This window comes from Chamaea fasciata, unplaced genomic scaffold (assembly GCF_029207755.1).
Source record: "Chamaea fasciata isolate MVZ Bird 193981 ecotype frontalis unplaced genomic scaffold, bChaFas1.0.hap1 SCAF_5, whole genome shotgun sequence".
NCBI lineage: Eukaryota > Metazoa > Chordata > Aves > Passeriformes > Sylviidae > Chamaea > Chamaea fasciata.
In genome coordinates this window covers 71,668,947-71,687,654 of record NW_027094090.1, presented here as the reverse complement: position 1 = coordinate 71,687,654, position 18,708 = coordinate 71,668,947, and the positions used below count along the sequence as shown (strand labels likewise).

The window sequence follows — 18,708 nt, the reverse complement described above, 5'->3', positions numbered from 1 at the left end:
TCCCAGTCCTGCACTTCGAGAAATAAATTTTAATTTACCGCCCCGAGCCCGAGGCGGTCGCGGCGCTCCCCAGCCCCCCGTGCACGGGGAGGGGGCGAGCGGGGGGCGCTCCGCAGGAAATGCCGGCCCTGCTGCTGCGAGGAGAGCCCCCGGCCCGCCGGCCCCCGGCCGGCGGGCGCTGACCGCCGAGGTCGCTCCCGGACCCCGGCCCGGCTGGGAATAAGCCCCGGGACGGGCGCCCATCGCGCCTGGGTGCGCAGGGGAGCCCGCCGAGGCCATGGGCGGCGGCAGCGGGGCGGCAGCGGCGGAGCGAGGGGCGCCCGTCCGGACCGCGCCGCTGCCGCCGCGGGAGCCCTGGCGCCGCCGGAAACTTTCCTCGGCGCTGAGCACCGGCTCGCTCTCGGTTCTGCTGGCCCTGGCGGTGAGGCTGGCGCGGGGGGAGGACGGCCGGGGGCCCGGGGGCTGGGTGTCACCCGGCGCGGTGCCCCTCTGCCTGGCCGGCGCCTTCCTGGGCGCGGGGCGCTGCCCGGTGCGGGGCGGCGTGTGGCCGCGGGCGGCGGCGCTGCTGCTGCTGCTGCTGCTGCTGCTGGCCGCCTGCTGCGGGGGGGAAGCGGTGGTGCAGACGGCGCTGGCGGCGGGGGAGGAGGAGGAGGAGGAGGAGGAGGAGGATCACTTGCTCTCCCTCGCCGCCACGGGGGTGGTGCTGAGCTGCCTGGCCGCCGTGACATGGCTGGTGCTGAAGCTGAGGCAGGGCGTCCTCATGCTCGCCGTGACTAGCGCGGCCAAGACCACGTCCCTCGTCGCCTTGGAGAGGGTCCCGGCGTCCTGGCGGCCCTACCTGGCCTACCTGCTGGGGCTGCTGGGCATCCTTCTGGCCGGCTACGCCGACCGGCTCTGGCCCCCGCGGCGGGCCGCCCCGCTGGCCGAGCCTCCCGCCGCCCCCCCGGCCGCGGACGAAGCCCCGGTGCTCAGGCGGCGGCGGCGGTCCAGCTCCATGATCTCCCCCGAGATGTCGGGCGGCGGCGGCAGCGGCAACAAGACCCACCGGAGGACCTCGCTGCCCTGCATCCCCCGGGAGCAGGTAAGGCAAGGGCTGTGGGGAGACGGGTCCCAAACTTTGCCGGGAGTCCCGCCGGCGGCGGAGGCGCGGGGAGCTGCCGCCTTCCCCGCTGCTCGCCGGAGGAGCCGCGCACGGAGCGGGCTTTCCCCGGCGCGGAGAGCCCCGGGACGCCTCGGGACGGGGCCGGGGGAAGCCGGGCTCTCCGGACCAGTCCGACTTGCCGCGGCTGCGGGCGACGGGCGGAGGGCTCGGGGTGCGCTTTTCTCTTATAGCTGTCGCCGGCGCTGGCTTTTCCTAAAGCTGGCAGAGGGAGGGCTGGGGTGCACGGTGCCCGCTTGGCTCTCGGAGCCGGTGGGAACCTATCCTCAGCGCAGCCCTCGGGTTTCCCAGCATCACTTAGGAACCTCGCTTCTTCAAACCTGTAGTTTCCTAGAAAGGTACCTTAGCCTTTTGAAACTTGCTTTAAGCATGGAGGGGGTGTGTGCGCGTGAGCCGAGCAGCTCGTCCTGGGTGGGAGAAGTCCCTTATCAGGGCGGGAGCCCGTCCGCCGCGGCTCGTCTTTGCACTTTGCCTCCCCAAGGCTGTTGCCGTGCGTGTAATCAATAGCTCCCGCTCTGCCGGGGCTGTGGGAACCGATGCGAGGCACACGCGATTTATCTCGACTTCGTTTCCTTTGAGAGGTTGTGATTGGAATGGCTGAGAACTTTATTACCAGCGATGCGTTCATTTCAACGCACACCTCAAAAAAAAAAAAACCAACCAAAAACCTGGAGAAAGAAGTAATCAAGCACCGGTGTCTTTACTGCACAGCTGTATAGGGTCCTGCCACGGACACAGAGTGGGCTTACTTCTGCGCTTGGGGTGTTTCTCTGTTGGTTTGAGATTGCCTCACAAAAGTATCACTCCATGGGTCGCTTGGAACTGTCTTGAAAGTCAGCGCAAGCCCTGCTGAGCAGTGGAAAGGGGAACCTGGGGGCAAAATAAGTATCAAATGGTGTTAAGCTTTCTTTTTCAATTAGTGTTGAAAATGATTCTGTGCGCTGTGATCAAGTGAAGCGTCTTGGGATACACCAAAGGTTTCCTTTCAGGTGGCTTGCTGGATAAGCAGCAAAATATTTTCCAAGTAATGGCATCTAACTACATGGTGTGGGTGGCTAGTTTGTTTTCTGGAAACGGTTTGATGACATCCCTTTGTGGTTGGTTTTGACATTTCTTAGAAGAGGGCCTGACACCCTTATATACCTGAGACTTATTTTACAACAAATGTGCCTATTTGTTTAACAGTTTTGTTTAAGTAAAGTAAATATTTACCACAGACAAAAGCAGTGTGAAAAAGTAGAAAACTGACCCAGTTCTGACTTTAACAGGGACTGAGAGGGAATGGTGTAAGAGTAATTTGTAAGTACAATTAGGCATGAAATTAAAACTGTTTATGCTTACTTGGTGATGCTAGGCATTTCTGATGGTTTCTTACAACAATAATTTGTAAGGCTTTAAACATATTTTCCACTTGCTTTCACACTTCCAATAAATGCAGCCTTTTAGTTAACATCTCTCAATGTAATCATTCAGAGACAAGACTCAGTGACCATGGTCCTTGTCTTTTCTTATGGAGGGACTTCAAAACTCCTGCATATACCAGAACATTAAACTGATGGTGGATAACAAGGTAGACTTGTTTTCCCTCCTTGATGGTGCATTACTTGGGGACAGTGGTCAGCTTTGCCCCAAGCAATTCCCACTTCCAGGCTGCGGAGCTGGGCTGCAGTTAGCTGGCAACTGTTCAGTTCACCCCTCCGCAGGATTTTGGCAAATTTATCTTTCTTTTTTTCTCACTCACTATTTATCAATAGTGAGATCTGGTATTGCTTGTGTCACGGTGTGACTAGAAATGGATGATTACTTTGGAGTTTGGGGAGACTTTCTGTATTTTTTTTTAGCACAATGTGGCTGTGTGAACTTCTCTCTCTAAAAGCTGTTCTCTTAAATAAATGCTAGCATGATAGAAAAATGGAAAAGCTGAAACAAAACTCTGTAAGGACCTCGAAGAAATGATGGGAGAAGTGGGACTCTCTTACAGCAAACAAACTTTATGTTAATAGCAAAAAATCAGCTCCCTGTAGACTTAAAGAAGGTGCAGGTAAATGTTTTTCTTTTGGACAGTTTTAAAATATAACATGTTAAAAATAGAGATGAGGGCTTTGAAAGAAAACCAGGCCTTCTCTTCCCCCCGCCCCCCCCCGGTTTTTAAAAAACATCCTCTGAATGTTTCTGGTCTTGTTTGTACATCTGTGAGCAGCCAACAGTTTTCATCAAGAAATAGATCCGCTTCATTGCTTTGAAAGACATACTTCAATTTAGTGACAAACATTAGCCAAAGTTTTAGAGACCTCTCCCATCACTTTCTGTGTAACTTTTCCTGTTGCTGACCATTTAACTGAGCTTTTATTTTTTCAGAGTTTGATTCTCTTCATATCTGTTTCTGTTGGTATGAGACTCTATGAAAGTTGGAATTTCTGAATTTTTCTTTTTTTAGTCACTCACACAGATCTCAATTATAATCTGAATTCTTCCCTACTAGAATTTGAAGGTGAATCTATGTGGCATTGTGATGTAAAGGACAGTACCAGGAATTGCAAATTGACAACATGGGCATTGTGTTAGTACATCTTGTGTTAGCTGCTTATGAGTTCCAAAAAGAATTTGAAAAGAAAAACTTTTGTGGTTGCTTTTTATATATGTTCTCTCTCTTTCCCAACTTCGGCAAAGTCTTTGGATTAAAAGCTTCCAGACTGGTGTGTGTGTGTGTGTGTAGATCTCATTGAGAAATGTGTGCCTGATCTTGCTCCCAGCTGAGTGTTGTCTCCCTGTGATTTCATCAAGGCTGACTGAGGATGCTCAGCTCCTTGAGGGCTCCCTCACCCAGATCTGAAAGAGGATGCAGAGCAAAATTGTGAATGGATGGGTAAGACAGGGAATGAATGAAGAAATAGCTTTTTTTTTTTTTTTTTTTTTTTTTTTTTTTTTTTTTTTTTTATCCCCCAGTAAATGCAAAAGTGTCACCAAGAAGATGGCTTTTGGAGTTTTTTTTCCTCCAGCTTTTTGCAACCGTTTTCTCTCTTCCTAAAAGTGTAGAGAGGAGGTTGTTGGGGGTAGGGAGGGGAGCAGAAATGTGTTCTATGTGTTGTTTTTTTCCCATTAAAATATTATAATGCCCATTTGCTCTGGAGCTTGTGCCTCTGATTGACGTGTTAATCTCGACACACAGTAATCCAAGGGGATGATTTTGCCTTGGTGGGTAGAATGCTGCACAGGAGATTGTAGCTGGGCGAATTTAGACCATGCTGAAGACTCCTGATTTTGCTTTTGAGCTTTGCTTGTTTGTTTTGTTTAGGGGAATGGAAAGCTTTCAGCAACCTTGGATTTATTACAAGTGTGTGTTATTTGCAGCTGCTGCGAATAGTTTGATTTGCTTTTGTAGGATTCTTTTTTTCTTACCTTAGCCTGAAGACTGTAGGGGTACAGCCCACATTGGTGTCTGAAGGACCTCCTGGTCTCCTAGCTAGTGGGTGACACAACCCTGTGTGACAGAAGGCACTTGTGAGGTGCTGAGCCTTGCCCTGAGCCATGCAGGAGGCAGCACCAGGCTGGGGGAGCCTCTCCTGCAGCTCTGATATCCCCAGCTGCCAGGCCAGCAGCTCCACATACAAACTCCCATCCGTGTTCTCTGCCTCCTAGGGCCAGACAGGTTTTCTATCCATTTTCTTGATGTATTTCTGTTTTGCTCTTTCCCTCCTTCTGGGCAGTTGGAGAAGTAGAAAGCTCTTTCCCTTCTCAAGGGACATCTGAGGGTCTGTCACTTATTTTCAGTTGGTTTGAGACTTGGTAGATGTTTCATGCTGCTGCATCTTTCCCATCCCTTTTCTCCTTGTTAAAAGTTATTTTTTCAGATAACTTTCACCAGTAACTTTGGTGCCAGACTCATCTAGTATCTTCCTTCAGCAGCAGCAGCAGTGGGGTTTTTTGCTCGATTGACTGTTTTCCATGGTTCTCTGCTTGTTCCCAGCCTGTAGCCTGGGAAAGTTGTGAGCTGGGATCGTCGTTATCACCGCCTGTCAGTGGAGTCGAGAAGGCAATACTGAAACAGTTCACATGGTCAAAGATATCTCTGCAGTGATAAGATCTAAGAAACAGTGGAGAAAAAGAAATATATGTGTTGGCTTTTCTTTTTTTTTTTTTCTGAGGGAAAATTTCTCTCTTCTCATTGTTTGGTAGTGAGAGCTTTGTTAGTGCCAGGAATATATTGCTTCTTCCCCTTTGCTGGTTCTTCCTCATTTTGCCTTAAAAAGTAGACAAATGTACCTTTATATTAGAACCAGTTTTTAATAATATGGATCCTGTCCTCTGGCCTGAAAATGGGAGAGGTCAGGGTGCAACATAGAGAAATTTAACATTTTAGAGGGGAGATGGCAGACTGAATTTAGATACTGAACTTTGTGTCAAAGACATAGGTCTCCTATTGGACATGTGAGGTTTTATATACCATATACCTCCTGCTAATAAGGTAAGGTTTATTGAGCTGTAATTACTCTGATAAGATTTACTGGCATTGCCATTTAGGTCACTAAAAACTTAGGAATACTGAGGAGTTATGTCATCTGGTGACTTGCTGAAACACAACTGTGTAAAATATTTAAGTAGGCTCCAGGAAAAATCACCCAGGGATGCCAGACGTAATGCTTTATTTTCTTTTGCATGGCTTCATTTACGCAAACCTGCTCTACTTGGGTTTTTTCATTTTTCTTTCAGCCTCACAAAAATGTTAAAACTGCTGCTGAAACTCTCACGAAGGGCTTAGAATCTATTTTTGTCAATTGGTTAAATCAAGAAATGTATATTATGGTATATTGGCAAAAAAAGTAAAGTACAGTAGTGACTTTCTGCTCTTTCTGCCTGAAGTGTGAAAATGCAAAGCTGGGGAACTGAAAGAAATCCTGTGTACTCTGGGTTGTCATGTTAATTAAATAGCCAGAACAGTGACCCTGTGTATGAAATGTGTTTTGAGAAGCTTGTTGGGGGTTGGAGGGGAAAAACAGTGACACATGATGTTTTGGACGTTAACTGTGACATTTGTATGAATTTGTCCTAATCTGCTGTTAGTGTTCTCACATTCCAACTGGGTTTTTTTTTTTTTTTTGTGGGAGACTGAGGGCATAGCTGTGTGTTGCAAATAGAAGGAATATTCCTTGGGCTTTTTTCTTTAAAAAGTAATATAAAATAATAATCTCAGCCTGGAAGTGAAAAGGTTGCTGGGTTCTTGTGCCTGCAAACCGCAGGGCTTGGAGTGAGGGTGAGCTGACTGCATCCAAAATGATTTGAGAATGAAAAGAGCACTGCTGCAATTAAGGCTTTGAGCCAGTTGCCGTGATTTACTTAGGTAATCTGATGGGAGACATACAGTTTATAGCACATCCGTTGGCAGATAAGGACAGAAATGTACAGATTCAGATAACAAAGTGGAAGTCGTGTTTTACTTTGCACATGGATTTTTAATTTTCTTTCTCTGCTTCGTTCTGAAGAAGGTTTTTTTATGGATTACCAAACACTTTCCTCAAAGTCCTTTCTGTGCTAGTCAGGGTGTCACTCAAAGAAACACCTCTCCTTTGGACTATGTAGTTTTTCAGGTTTTGGGAGGAAGGTGGTGGGGTTGGTTTGGATTTTTTTTTTCCTGTTTGTTTTTGTTTGGGTGCGTGTGTGGGGCTTTTTTATTTGTGTGTGTCTGTGGGGGTTTGTTTGTTTGTGGGTTTTTTTTTTGTGTTCAAGTTGTCCTGCTCCAAGTCCTGCTGCGAGTTTTGCTTTAAGCCCTGCTGCAAGCAGTAGCATCAATTCCTTGCACCAGGAGAAATAAAAACAACAGTGAAATGCGATGCCTGCCTGAGTTTTGCCTTGTGGGTGGAATATCAGCGCTTTGCTTTCCGAACTGCCTTTGGAGACCCACAGGGGTGATGGGAAGAGGAGGCGCCCCACCCCTTCGGCTTCTTTAATTTTTTGAAGGAAGGGGTTCGAGCCGCTTTTCCTCTCCGTCTGTGTGTGTGTATGTCACTGTGGCGAGCCTTTCCTGATGATGATGATGATGATGATGATGATGATGATGATGATGATGATGATGATGATGATGGTGAAAGTGAAGGCGGTGCGGGCGGTGCCGGCGCTGGCGGGCGCGGCCCCCTAGAGGGCACGAGAGCCCCTGCGCCGCTCGGCGCGGCCGAACCGGGCACAAAAAAACATCGTCCACAAAAATCTGTCCGTGGTCCTTAACTCAGCCCGTGCCGGGATCTGCTCTGCGGCTGCCCTTCCAGCCGCGTCCCTGCCTTCCCGCACCCCATGGAAGCTGGATTTGGGTGATCCTGGTGGGTCCTGCCCCATGCGGCGTGCGCTGTGCGCCTCAAGGCTCTGTATAACCATTTTTAAATAAAAGGGGAAATGCCAGGTGAAAAGTGCGATAGCAGAACATCCCCTTCTCCTGTGCCCTGCTGAGGGCACAGCTGGAGCTCGGTGTCCCATTCTGGGCTTCCCAGGTCAGGAAAGACAGGGAACTGCTGGAGAAGGTTCGGCGCGGGGCTGTGGAAATGACGAGGGGACTGGAGCATCTCTCCTGTGAGGAAAGGCTGAGGACGCTGGGCCTGTTTAGCCTGGAGAGAAGATGGCTGGGAGAGGATCTTATCAATCCACCCACATATCTGAAAGCTGAGCGCCAAGGGCACGGGGCCAGGCTCTCTTCAGTGGTGCCCAGCGACAGGGCAGGGGCACAAAGTGAAACACAGCCAGCTCCACTGAATACGGGGAAAAAGTTCTGTGGGAGTGACTGAGCACTGCAACTGCCCAGAGAGGCTGGGGAGCCTCCTCTGGAGAGATTCCAAACCTGCCTGGCCACCACCACCTGTGTCACCTGCTCTAGGTGACCCCAGAAACTGCATTCGCAGAGGCCTTGGCAGAAGGGCTGGGCTAGATGATCTCCAGAGGTGCTCTCCAACCCCAGCCCTTTTGTGATTCTGTGTAGTGTGCTGATGAGACAAATGGTCCTTCATTGCTGCTGGACACAGGAGATGGATGGATGTTTTCGTAGTGCCACCTCAAGGGTTGCTAAACAAAATGGAAAATATGCAAATATTGCATATATATATATATATATGCAATATAATGGTGATACTGGAAGATACCGGTGGTTATAGGAGTTTGGTCAGTGAAATGGCATGGTTAATTTTTGAACCTGTCAAGAAAAGGATTTTGTATCACGTGGCAGTGCTGGTCCCTGAAAAGATTTTGTGTGTGAGAGAGGTTTTATAATGAAATTGGGTTGGTGAAGGTATGGTATGGAGTGTTGTATCAAGTTTGGGTCAGGCGTACGGAATGATTAGGGTCCACAGACAGCCCAAATTTTTGAGCCTCATCTAAGAAGAGACTGAAAATCTATGTAAAAACAGATCTGACTTAGGGATATGGATGAGGTATTCGCCTAAAAATGAAAGAATAGAAAGGAATTGGGGGGAGGGGAGAAAAAAAACACTCCCCCACCCTCAAAATAAACTCCTCCCAAACCTTTTATTTTTAAACTGCTACAAGGGAGTCTGATTGTGTGACGTAGAAATATACACTGATCGTGGAAAATACGTGCATTTCACAAGGTATGAATAAAGCTCTTCCAGCTTAGACATTTGTGTTTAATATTTATTGAAGTGTACAGGTTTCTGATGCCAAACAGGTTGAGGATTAGGAAAAACGGCGTGATTTTTTTTTTTTATCTGATACTAATTAGGAAGAAAGTTCCCAGTTGCTCACTCTGTGTGCTTTAGTGACTTTACTGCTTTATCTGAAGTGCCTACTGACTCGGACCTATCACTGCATGACTCTCTGTATTTCTACTGCAATTAACTACTGAAAAAAAAAAAAAAACTAGGGAGGAGATATTTATGAGCATCAATGAAGCTAAAGGCTCTCCTTCTGCCCCTGCGCAAGGCTGGAAAATTACAAAACCTCCACATATCAGAAATAGCTCAGAGCATAGCTGAGGCCTCCTTGGCTAACACCCCCAATCCACCAGTGAAATATGTGGGGTTAAAGTGGTTTATTTGACTTTTGTATTTTGTAGGTTGCTGAAGTTGGCTTTGTTTTGTAGCGAGATTTATGCTTTGGTTTGGATTTTAAAAATAAATAAAATTATATTCTGCGTCATTTTGTTGTTTTTTTTGTTTTTTAATGGGATTTTTGTCTGCCTAACTCTGTAGGAGTGGTGCATTTCAAATATCCTCATGATGCTTTTTCTGATGGTTGCTGAAGTCCTGAGGCACACCCTGCTGACAGTTTAAAAAAAGCAACCCTTCTTCTCAGACTGGTTGGTCCCCTTAGAAATATCTCAGCTTCATTAAAAGCTGCGTGAAATATAAATGCGATGATGCCTGCTGGAAAACTATTGCTGTGTTTTGAGGATCAAGTCACTGAGGGTTGCTGGGTTTATTTTTTGTTTTAAAAAATCGTCTTGTTTCTGGTTGTCTTTGAGTAAATTGTATTACTGTAGGGGAACAGTTATTACTGAACTTCAAAAACTGAACATTACTTACTCTGAGCAGCATCCTTCTGACTGATTTTTGAGTAAATTTATCCATAAGCACAGTTGTGAAATGAATTCCAGACAGGGAAAGAATTGAGTGTTTGAGTGGTGAAGGTTAATTATTTTTTGAACTATTGCACTCCCAGCAGGTTGATGCCACCTTGCTGGCATCTCTGTGTGCTGGAGTTGCTGCCAGGGCACCAGCAATAACCTAATTGCTCCTCACCCTCGAGTACAGATACTTTTGAGTCTCTTGCACTCTACTTTTGCTGTGTGGTTTTAAATAAACCCGTGTGTGTTTGTGTTCAATGTCACAAAGGAGAGGTAGAGCATTAATCTGTTTTGTTACTGATGTTACATAAAAAAATTGATTCTTGGCAAATATATACACCCCAAATTTACCCTAAATTATGGCTGTGGGGTTGCTGGAGAGGCCAGAGTGGGGGCCTGTGTGCTGTCAGTGACAAAAAAGCAAAGCACCTCAGGAGCCTTTCTGCTTGTTCATGAGCAGCAGAGGATGAGGGTACTTGGAAAGGGTGATGCATGGGATACATCCAAGCAATTTTTTCTCCGCTTCTGTGAGCTGTAATCTACATAGGCTGTCCCAAGCTTTTCGTTGCCTGCAGAGTAAAACTTGTGAAACCCTTGTCTATGCTGGTATATTGGCTCTCAGTTGAAATGACAGGTGTGGAAAGGTGCAGACCTGTGTGCCAAAGTGTAGATTGAAAAGGGCTTCACAGCCTTATGTACTGGCAACCCTTGCCTCTGTGAATGCAACTTCAAGTGCTTTTGAGAGTCTTTTATTTATTTATTTATTTATTTATTTCCTTTTGTTTTCTTTCTTCTCTTTCCCTTCCTGGCTTCTCCTCCCCTTTTTTCCTTCTCTCTCTTTCTTATTGATGCCTGTTCGAGCTCACCAGCTGACAGATCTAACTGGGGTTTCCTTGCAGAGTAGACTCTGCTGCTTCATTTCCTCTACAAACCCACCCCCCAGGGCAGCTGCCCCTACTTCTGTATTGGTAATGCTGAAGTCCCTCCCCCCAAAACTCCCTTCTGAATGGCAAAAAGCTGCTGGATGCTGCACTGAATTCTCTGGTGCATTTCTCTTCAGCTGTACTGGTGATGCCAGCTATAGGTTACTCTTGGCAAAGTCTGATCACTGTTTTGTGTTGATAAGGAACTTCAGTGTGTCTGGGTGCATCTGTAATTGCAAGATAACTGAGAAGATACTTTTCATGTGGCTGGAGCTTTAGTTGGAATCTGTCCCTGGGATTGTTGCAGGAATACTTGTGCTGAAGTGCAGTCTTCCACTTACTCTGTGACACAACGGATACCTTCACCTTCCCATTCAGTGATATTTTAAAATTCATATGGTACAAGTGAAGGTTTGTTTAAAACGTCATTTTTCTTAAATTCATTTTGTAAATGTTATTAATCATCTCCTCCTGCCTCTGCTATTTCCAGTGGTAATTGAGAGTGCTCAGCCCTCTCAGGGTAACAGGGTGATCCTTTCAGTTCAGTCCTTAGTGCAGAACGAGTTGTGTTCACATCCTAAAATCCAAAGAGAGCTCTTTAATTTTTTTTTTAACAGCTAACGATTCTTTTTCTTATTTTAAAGAAAGTAATTCAAAGCCAACATTCCTTGTGCTGCTGAAAATGTGTCCAGACACCTCGTAGCATGTTTTTCTAGATGTGTGCACACACATACAGATATTTATGTATATGTTCATATATGTATGTATGTATACATACAAGTTAGTATTGTGCAGTCGAGAGGGATTGAATTCTTTGCTTGAGTTTGACAGCACAGTCAACAAGCCTGAGTTATATATGACAGGGTTCTTTCTGGACATTAAATCACATTCTCTGATGTTTCCACAGGCAGGCTTGTTTTTTAATATGCCAGCTTTAGTAAATATTGCTTGACTTTTGACTCCTTGTAGTTTAAATATTTCTTCTTCCTTCTTAGTTTGCAAATATGTGCCAAGTTGTGCAATTATTTGTTAGTTATTTGTAAACACTTGAATAGTGGTTTTGATCAACAAATAACCACTTGTGTCTAACAAATGACACGTCCCAGTGTTAAATTTGGAGATTGGTGCCACAGGTCTGTTCTAGAGGTGAAAAGCCGTCAAGGTGCTCTCCATGGTGTCCCTGGTGCCTAGACTGACGTGCTGCTGGCTTTAGCTGTGACGTGGAGCACGGGACTTCCTGGGCAAGAGGAGCTGATAAGGTCCCAGTGCAGCCTGAACTGGAGCCATTCTTGTGGGCCTAAATGAGGGGTTGTTCAGTGTGGAGCTCTGGCTGGTGAGAAGTACGATAAGACCAGCTGAAATAAATAGGTGACTTGTATTTTTACAGATAAGGACAATGAGCTTTACCTGGTCAAACTCTATTATGTGTAGTGGATATGTTGTTGCTGCTGTGTACCTGTTCTCTGGGAAGCTGTGGAGTAGTTTTTATTTGGTATTTATTGATACAGTTCCCTGAAATTCTATGCATTTCTGTTGATTCTGAATTCTGTACGAGCTGAAATGTTTCAAGATAATTCATGTGCCGTTACCGAGGTTGGGTTTTTTTTTTTAAGACCAGCTTAATGTGTCTGCAAATGTCATTCTTAAATGCAGTCCTAATTGTCTACTGATTACACAAAACTGCAAATGAATAAACATTTTCTGTTAAAGGATTTAATGCTGTACTTCACGTCTGCCTGTGAGGGATGGAACTGCGAAGACGGTTTGGGAGTTAAAAGGGGGATAAGAGTGGAAAAGGAACCTGAAACTTTCCAGCAGATTTCTGCTCAGAGTTGCAGAGCATTCATCTTTCCTGTGACCTGTGGAGAAGCAAAAAACATTTAGAAGCAGGCTGGTATATCCATTGATACGTACGATTTCATCATTTCAGGCAGCATGGGCTCTGTTCATGCCTCATTGCAGAGACCATAGTAAGAGATCTGTTCAATGGCAAAGAGGAAATATTGTCTGTGCCTTATTGGGACTGAAAACTGACTTCTGGGCCACAGAATCCAGAATGCTGATTCCTGCTAAGCCTGCTGTGTTTGTGTCAAGCAGGGTCATAGAGGATCGTGGGGTAATAGTGCAACAATTAGATGGACTGGGGTGCCAGCACTAAATCACATATTCCAGCTTCAATTCTGCATGAGGATCCAAGCCTGCCGTTTCCTCTTGGCGAGGCACCTTGGGAATCAGAGCCAGCTCATAGGAAATACGAGGAACCAGGGCTTAACTGAAATTGAGGACATCTAAACCTGGCTTTCTGGATACATCTGTTCTGGTGAGACAGAGAGGGACGGCAAACACAAATGTTTCTTGGAGAGCTCTTGAGCGTTTTTAAGCAAAGCAGTAAAGACAGATTTTCTGTCCCTTTCTTCTCAAAGATATCCAGTCTTTATTTCAGCTTTCTCTTCTGCTGTGTGTGGTGTATAAATCTAGTCCTAAAATGTGTGGTGTTCTTATCTATGGTTGATGTATAGTATAAACTTTTGATAATAGTGACTGAGACATAGTTTCAGTGGTTTTCATTCCAACATTTTAGTTGCCATCATCCTTGGATCTAGAATTTTCTTTTCCTTTTTTATTGTTATTATTTTATTATTTTTATTTTTATTTTATTATTATTATGCATAGATGGACAAGAAGATCCTTAAGATCAACCTTAAGACTTCCTGACTTGGGCTGTGATCTGCCACTCGAGCAGACTTTTTGAAAACCCAGAATTTTAAATTCTGGATATTTCTCATATCAGCATGCCTGGACATGCTGTCATGTTTCGATCTCTAGATTTTTTTTTTTTTTTTCTCCTTTTGGAAACTGCAACTTACCTGTGTTTAAAAAATGGTAAAATTCTTCCCACTAGCAATATGTGCTTATTTCATATTCTGATCTGCTTTGTATATCATCTCTTCTCAAATGAGAGTGGTAATGTGATGCTGAGAAAAACATTGATTTTTAAGCTGAAGTCACTGTATTGCAAAATTTACTGATATGCACTTAAAAAAGACCCAACCCAAAAAGTCCTCAGATTTTTGAGCAGTGACAAAACAGTTTCCTTTGCTGTCATTCAGTGCACTCATGAGAACTTGGCCTGGGGGGCTCTGGATCTTTTATTTGGTTAAGGTTTTTAGAACTGAGATGAAAGTAGCAATCAGATTGTCTTAATCATTTATAATAGCAGGTTAAGGAGATGAGAACTTTAAGGAGAAACTTGATAGCCCAGGGAGTATCTTTTCCTGTGATCTTAATGCATTGCTATCTAAAGCAGTGAGTCAGTGCTTGTAAGCATAATTATGTCATACACTATCTTTTGAATGCTTGAATCTGCAATTGCAGATGTTTTAAATGAAATTTTAGATATCTAACTTCTTAGCTGTTTGCAGATTTGTTTTCTTTTTCCATGTGTTTATTTAAAAAAAAGCAAACTTAAAAGAAATGTCGTGATATTGATGGCCACATGCTTTGAGCTTCCTCAGTCCCACTCTTCAGAATGACCACATTCTTTTTTGATCTAGGAATGCTTACATCAATGAGCTGATTATTCCTGCCTCATTCCCTATCTTCTAGTCCAGCAAATCTGTCCCCCCCTTTCCTCTCTCATGAAAGACAGGCCAAAGAACTCAAGGATGGGCTTTGGACACTTGATTCTGCTTCTACATGTTAGGAAAGGTGAATGAGATTTGTTTGATGCTTGTCTGAATGACCACCTAAGAATGACTGGCAGTTTTGTCTGGTGAGATTCTTTTTTTCCCTTAGCTCATCTCACTTCTTTCTCTTTAACCAGCATCTGGTGATTTTTTGTTTGTTTGTTTGTTTGTTTGGGTTTCCTTGTGGTTTTTGTTTGTTTTTGTTTGTTTGTTTGGGGGGGGTTGTTACTTTGCTTTTGGTTTTGTTTGTTTGAGGGGGCATGTGTGTGTATGTGTATGTTTGTTGAACCAGAGAGATCCACCCACGGGTGTCAGTCTGTGAAGATGCTACCTCAGATTTTAAGGGATGATAGAGTTACCTGGCTCTAAATGCAAAAGCTTGAATGCAAAAATTCACTGATGCTATGGAGGAAATTTCCATAAGTCAAAGACAGGTTTGCTCTGGTCACAGTATGTGAAATGAAAATGGGAAGGCAGTTTCAGATGAGCACAGGTAAAAATTCCCAGTAGCAGATAAAGTCTGTCCTAAGAATGAATATTAACTGGAGAAAGATGCTCACTGGTTTTTCATTTGTTAACACCAAATCAAAAAATGCATTTAGGTGATTACTGCTGTTGTTTCACCTCTGCCCCTCTTAATTCTAATGCTAGATATATTTATTGTTTACTCCTTCGCCCCTCCATAGGGTTGTAGTGGCCTTTCACCTTTTGGGCCTTTTTTTTCTGAGCCATGGTGTGGCTCATATGACATCACAAACATTTGTGGTGGCAGTCCTTCCTCGTGGAGGGCTCTGAAGTCTGACAGTGGTGAAGATGACTAAGTAGAGACAGATTTATGTGGAAATTGTATTAATACCCATAAAAGAGAGAATGAAGGCATAAGAAATTTGGCTCCAAAAAACAACCAAAAAATGCTCTGTTCTTAGAAACATTTGGCATAGCTCCATCATGCCTTTTGTGGGAACTGGTTCTTTGTCTGGCCTAATCTAGACTTTTTTTTTTTTTTTTTCTTTTTTTTTTTTTTTTTTCAGATTACTAAAGACTTCCACTTTTCCCAAACTTTCTCACAGTAGAATAAAATTAATTTTCACTTTGGTAATGCACAGATCAGTTAATTATTTCGAAGCAATGAAACACAGATGTCTCCCCTTGTTTCTCAGCAAAGATTTAATGGTAGCCTTGCTGTGAGATCTTTCACTGCCTCCAAATGTCCATAGATGTTATATGGTGCTCATAATCAAAGCAGTTTACTGAGAAGGAGAAATAATTTCCACTTAAAGTGTGTGAGGGCTGCAAAGAAGCTGTATCAGAGATGTGAAATCATAATTCAGTTTCTTTCATAACATGTTTGATACCAGCCTTGGGAGAGGAGTTTCAGTGTGTGCTAAGGCTCATGCTCTTGTCTGTGCAGCTGCAGGAAGATTCTCTGCCTAGTAAACTCATCTTCATTTACGGCATAATCCACAGTATGTGCAGAAATGTTTTATCAATAAAACTACCTGCATGTGCTCGTTGCATCTGGGTAGAGCTTTTTGTCTTGGAAATAATTTCCAATATATTATTCCTGTTGAATGTGGAATTGAAAAAAGTTCTGGTTTGCTTTTAGCTATTACTGGGATGACCTAGGCATGTTGTTAATTGAGATACTGTGTTTTAGATCTTTAACTGATCCATGTACCAGCGAGTGTCTTGTACTTTTTCCATGTGTGTGTTGTTTTACCCAGCAAGAATGATATTCCAAGCTCACTCCTGATGTGACCACGTACTGCTTTGAAATAGGAAGCAATAAATTAGCTTTTATGGCTGGCTTATGAGCAAGATCGTACTCTTTATTTGTTTACCTCTGCTTCTTGGATGTGTGCAGTTTTTAGGCCTGCTGTTAGCGCTGCTACCGAAATGGTTACCGTTTCAGAAGATTAAAGCAGCAACAAAACAAAGAGCAAAACGGGGAAAAAAATTCCTATCTGGGTGAGAAGATAATTTATATCTTCTTATGTTTGCCAAGGTAAAAATCTTCGCGGTGAACTGTTGCGTACAGCCTGGGGAGACAGCTGAATTCCACTGTTTTTGGGTCGTTGTCCCTCATCTGGAGGCAGTGGAAAGCATTCTGTGTGGGGCTGATGTGGAGGAATTCATATTCTGCAAATGGCTTGTTGGCCAGGAAGTGAAATTGTTATCTTGGAGTCCCAGGGCTGTGGCCCTGTGGTGATAGCAATGTGCTCCTCAGGTTCCTGAGATGGCACAGTTCTTTCTGTAAGTCTTGGTAAGATTTCAGAGCTTCTTCCATCCTCACCAATCCTCTACTTCTGTTCCTGCACTTTTTTGTCATTTTTGAGAGCAGTAATGTTCAAAGAAAACATTTCCTCAGGCCAGTAGGTTTTATCATTAAGTGGCTTTGTCAGATGCTTCCACACAGAGCTGCCAGCATTGAAATCTTTTATTTCTGTGGTGTTTGAATATTAAGTGGCAAATCAGTGTCCCCTCTGCTAATCTTGCTTAGCATTTGTATTGATCTTCTTACTTTTAGAACACCCTGCAGACTTCTGGCTTGGCCTTCTGAGGTGTGTCATGTATTCAACTTGGCTGAACTGGATGGGCAGTAAGGGCATTTGGCATCTCCCAGGAATGAATATGCTGACAGATTAACCCTGTATTGATTTTTATATTAAATGGTGTTGTGGAAAAGCCACAGAAATCACTGTTATTTCTTGCTTGGGTCAGAAACACAGTTGGAAGGCATGTACTGAAATTGTCAGCTCTGACCTGCTGTCTTCTGAGTTAGACTTGTCCTATATCTCTGTGGGATTCTTGGAAGCTGAGGGGGAGGGAAAGCGTTGAGAGTTCTTTGCGTTGGGTATAATATATCTTGGCCTTACTTGAGGTAAATGAAATATTAAATCAGGAGAGGTGAATTGGTTCCATGTTTTTCTGTCGCATCTTCTTCCTTGCTTCAGCTGTGTCATTTACCTGAGACCAGCTGGCTTGGGCTGGTGCAAAATCCACAGGCAGATGTATTTGGATAAAATTCAGTTTGAAGGGAAGCGTGGTTCTCAATGTTCCCTTGTTTGCCATGGAGGCCAAGTGCATCACATCCGGTCTTGGCTGGATGAAGCCTGGAAGTCCAGAGTTCCCTTGGAATTCTTCTCGTACTTTACCGCTCCTCCCTGCTTTTTACAGGCAAACAACATTCTTTGAGAGGCCTAGAGGGCGGAAATGGCTATGAGCAAAGCCCATATCTTTTCTGATATGTCAGAAGATACGAGAAAAGAATAGTCTGCTCCATGTCTGCTGGTAGCTGATTTCTTTTCATCCCTTTTATTTTGTAAAAGAAAAAAAAACTTGGTTGGATGCTGGGGAAAACTTTCCTATGAGCAGTAGTAGTAGAGTTCTGCAATAAGCTATGTAAGGAAATTTCATCTGTGTACATGAAAGGTTCTTTTGGAACAGCATTTTCGATATTTTTCCAGGTGGGTCTAGATGCTTTTTCTTGAAGAAAACCATAGTTGTTGCTGCCAGTCTTTCCTGCATCTCCCCGTGGGCTGTGCTCCCCCGAATCCTCGTGCAGTGCCAGTTGTTTGGTGCAAACCCAAGCAGTAAGCCCCATTTATGTTCCAGTCAGTGCCCAAAGTGGAGTGTTAATCCTACTCCAGATCCAGGAGCTTGCAGCCTAGGTGCCTGCCCTTAGACAGGATTCTTGAAGAGCAGATCAGATTTCTTGTGTCTCTTCTGCTGTTGCCCTTCTCTGATTCAGGAGGTGCTGTGTTATTTAGTTTGTATTATCAAGTCATGACTGGTGGCACTCTTTTCTCCCCCCCCCCCCCCCTCTTTTCTTCCCGGTAAAATGATAGTGTTCAGGTTCCAGGTAGGCTCCTTATTGCTCTTCATTTTGGCCCAGCTACAAGCGGATTTATCAAGTCCACTTGTTAACTTAATGCTTTTATGGCTGCCAAGAGAGTGCTACATGGCCTAAGTGAGATGGAGTGGCTGGGATTTGTTAGACTTTGTGTGTGGGGAGGTTTCCTAGCAGCCAGATAAGGGATAGCAGTTTGAAGGGCACAGCAGCACCCCTGTCACCCTGGCTCACGTGAGGGAGCAGCACTGGACTTGGGAGAGAGCTCCTGTGGGAGGAAGGGCATGGGTGTGTTGTAGGGTACAGCATGTTCTGTGCCCAGCTGAGTAGTTCTCATCTGCTTAGGTTTTAATGCTTGTTGTCACTCTATGTTGGTTTGTTTTGTTTTGGATTTTTTTTTTTTTTTTTTTTTTTTTTTGTTATTTCGCTCTGAACTAACTGGATGGTTCTTAAAGGCTGTTAAAAACCTCAGCATGGCAGCTGTAAAATTGACTAATCAACTCCAGGAGATAATCTTTCCTAGGGGAGAC

General features: G+C 44.5%; 1 protein-coding gene across 1 annotated transcript in view; it reads left to right on the top strand.

Annotated features, from left to right (window-relative positions):
- Positions 1–690: 690 nt before the first annotated feature.
- The window catches only part of PDE3A (phosphodiesterase 3A), a 225,572-nt gene continuing 207,554 nt past the window's right edge, over positions 691–18,708 (top strand). Inside the window, exon 1 of the mRNA XM_066184421.1 lies at positions 691–1,081. Within this exon, the coding sequence (XP_066040518.1) occupies positions 761–1,081 (321 nt within the window). The 5' untranslated portion in view covers positions 691–760. The remainder of the gene's footprint in view (positions 1,082–18,708) is intronic.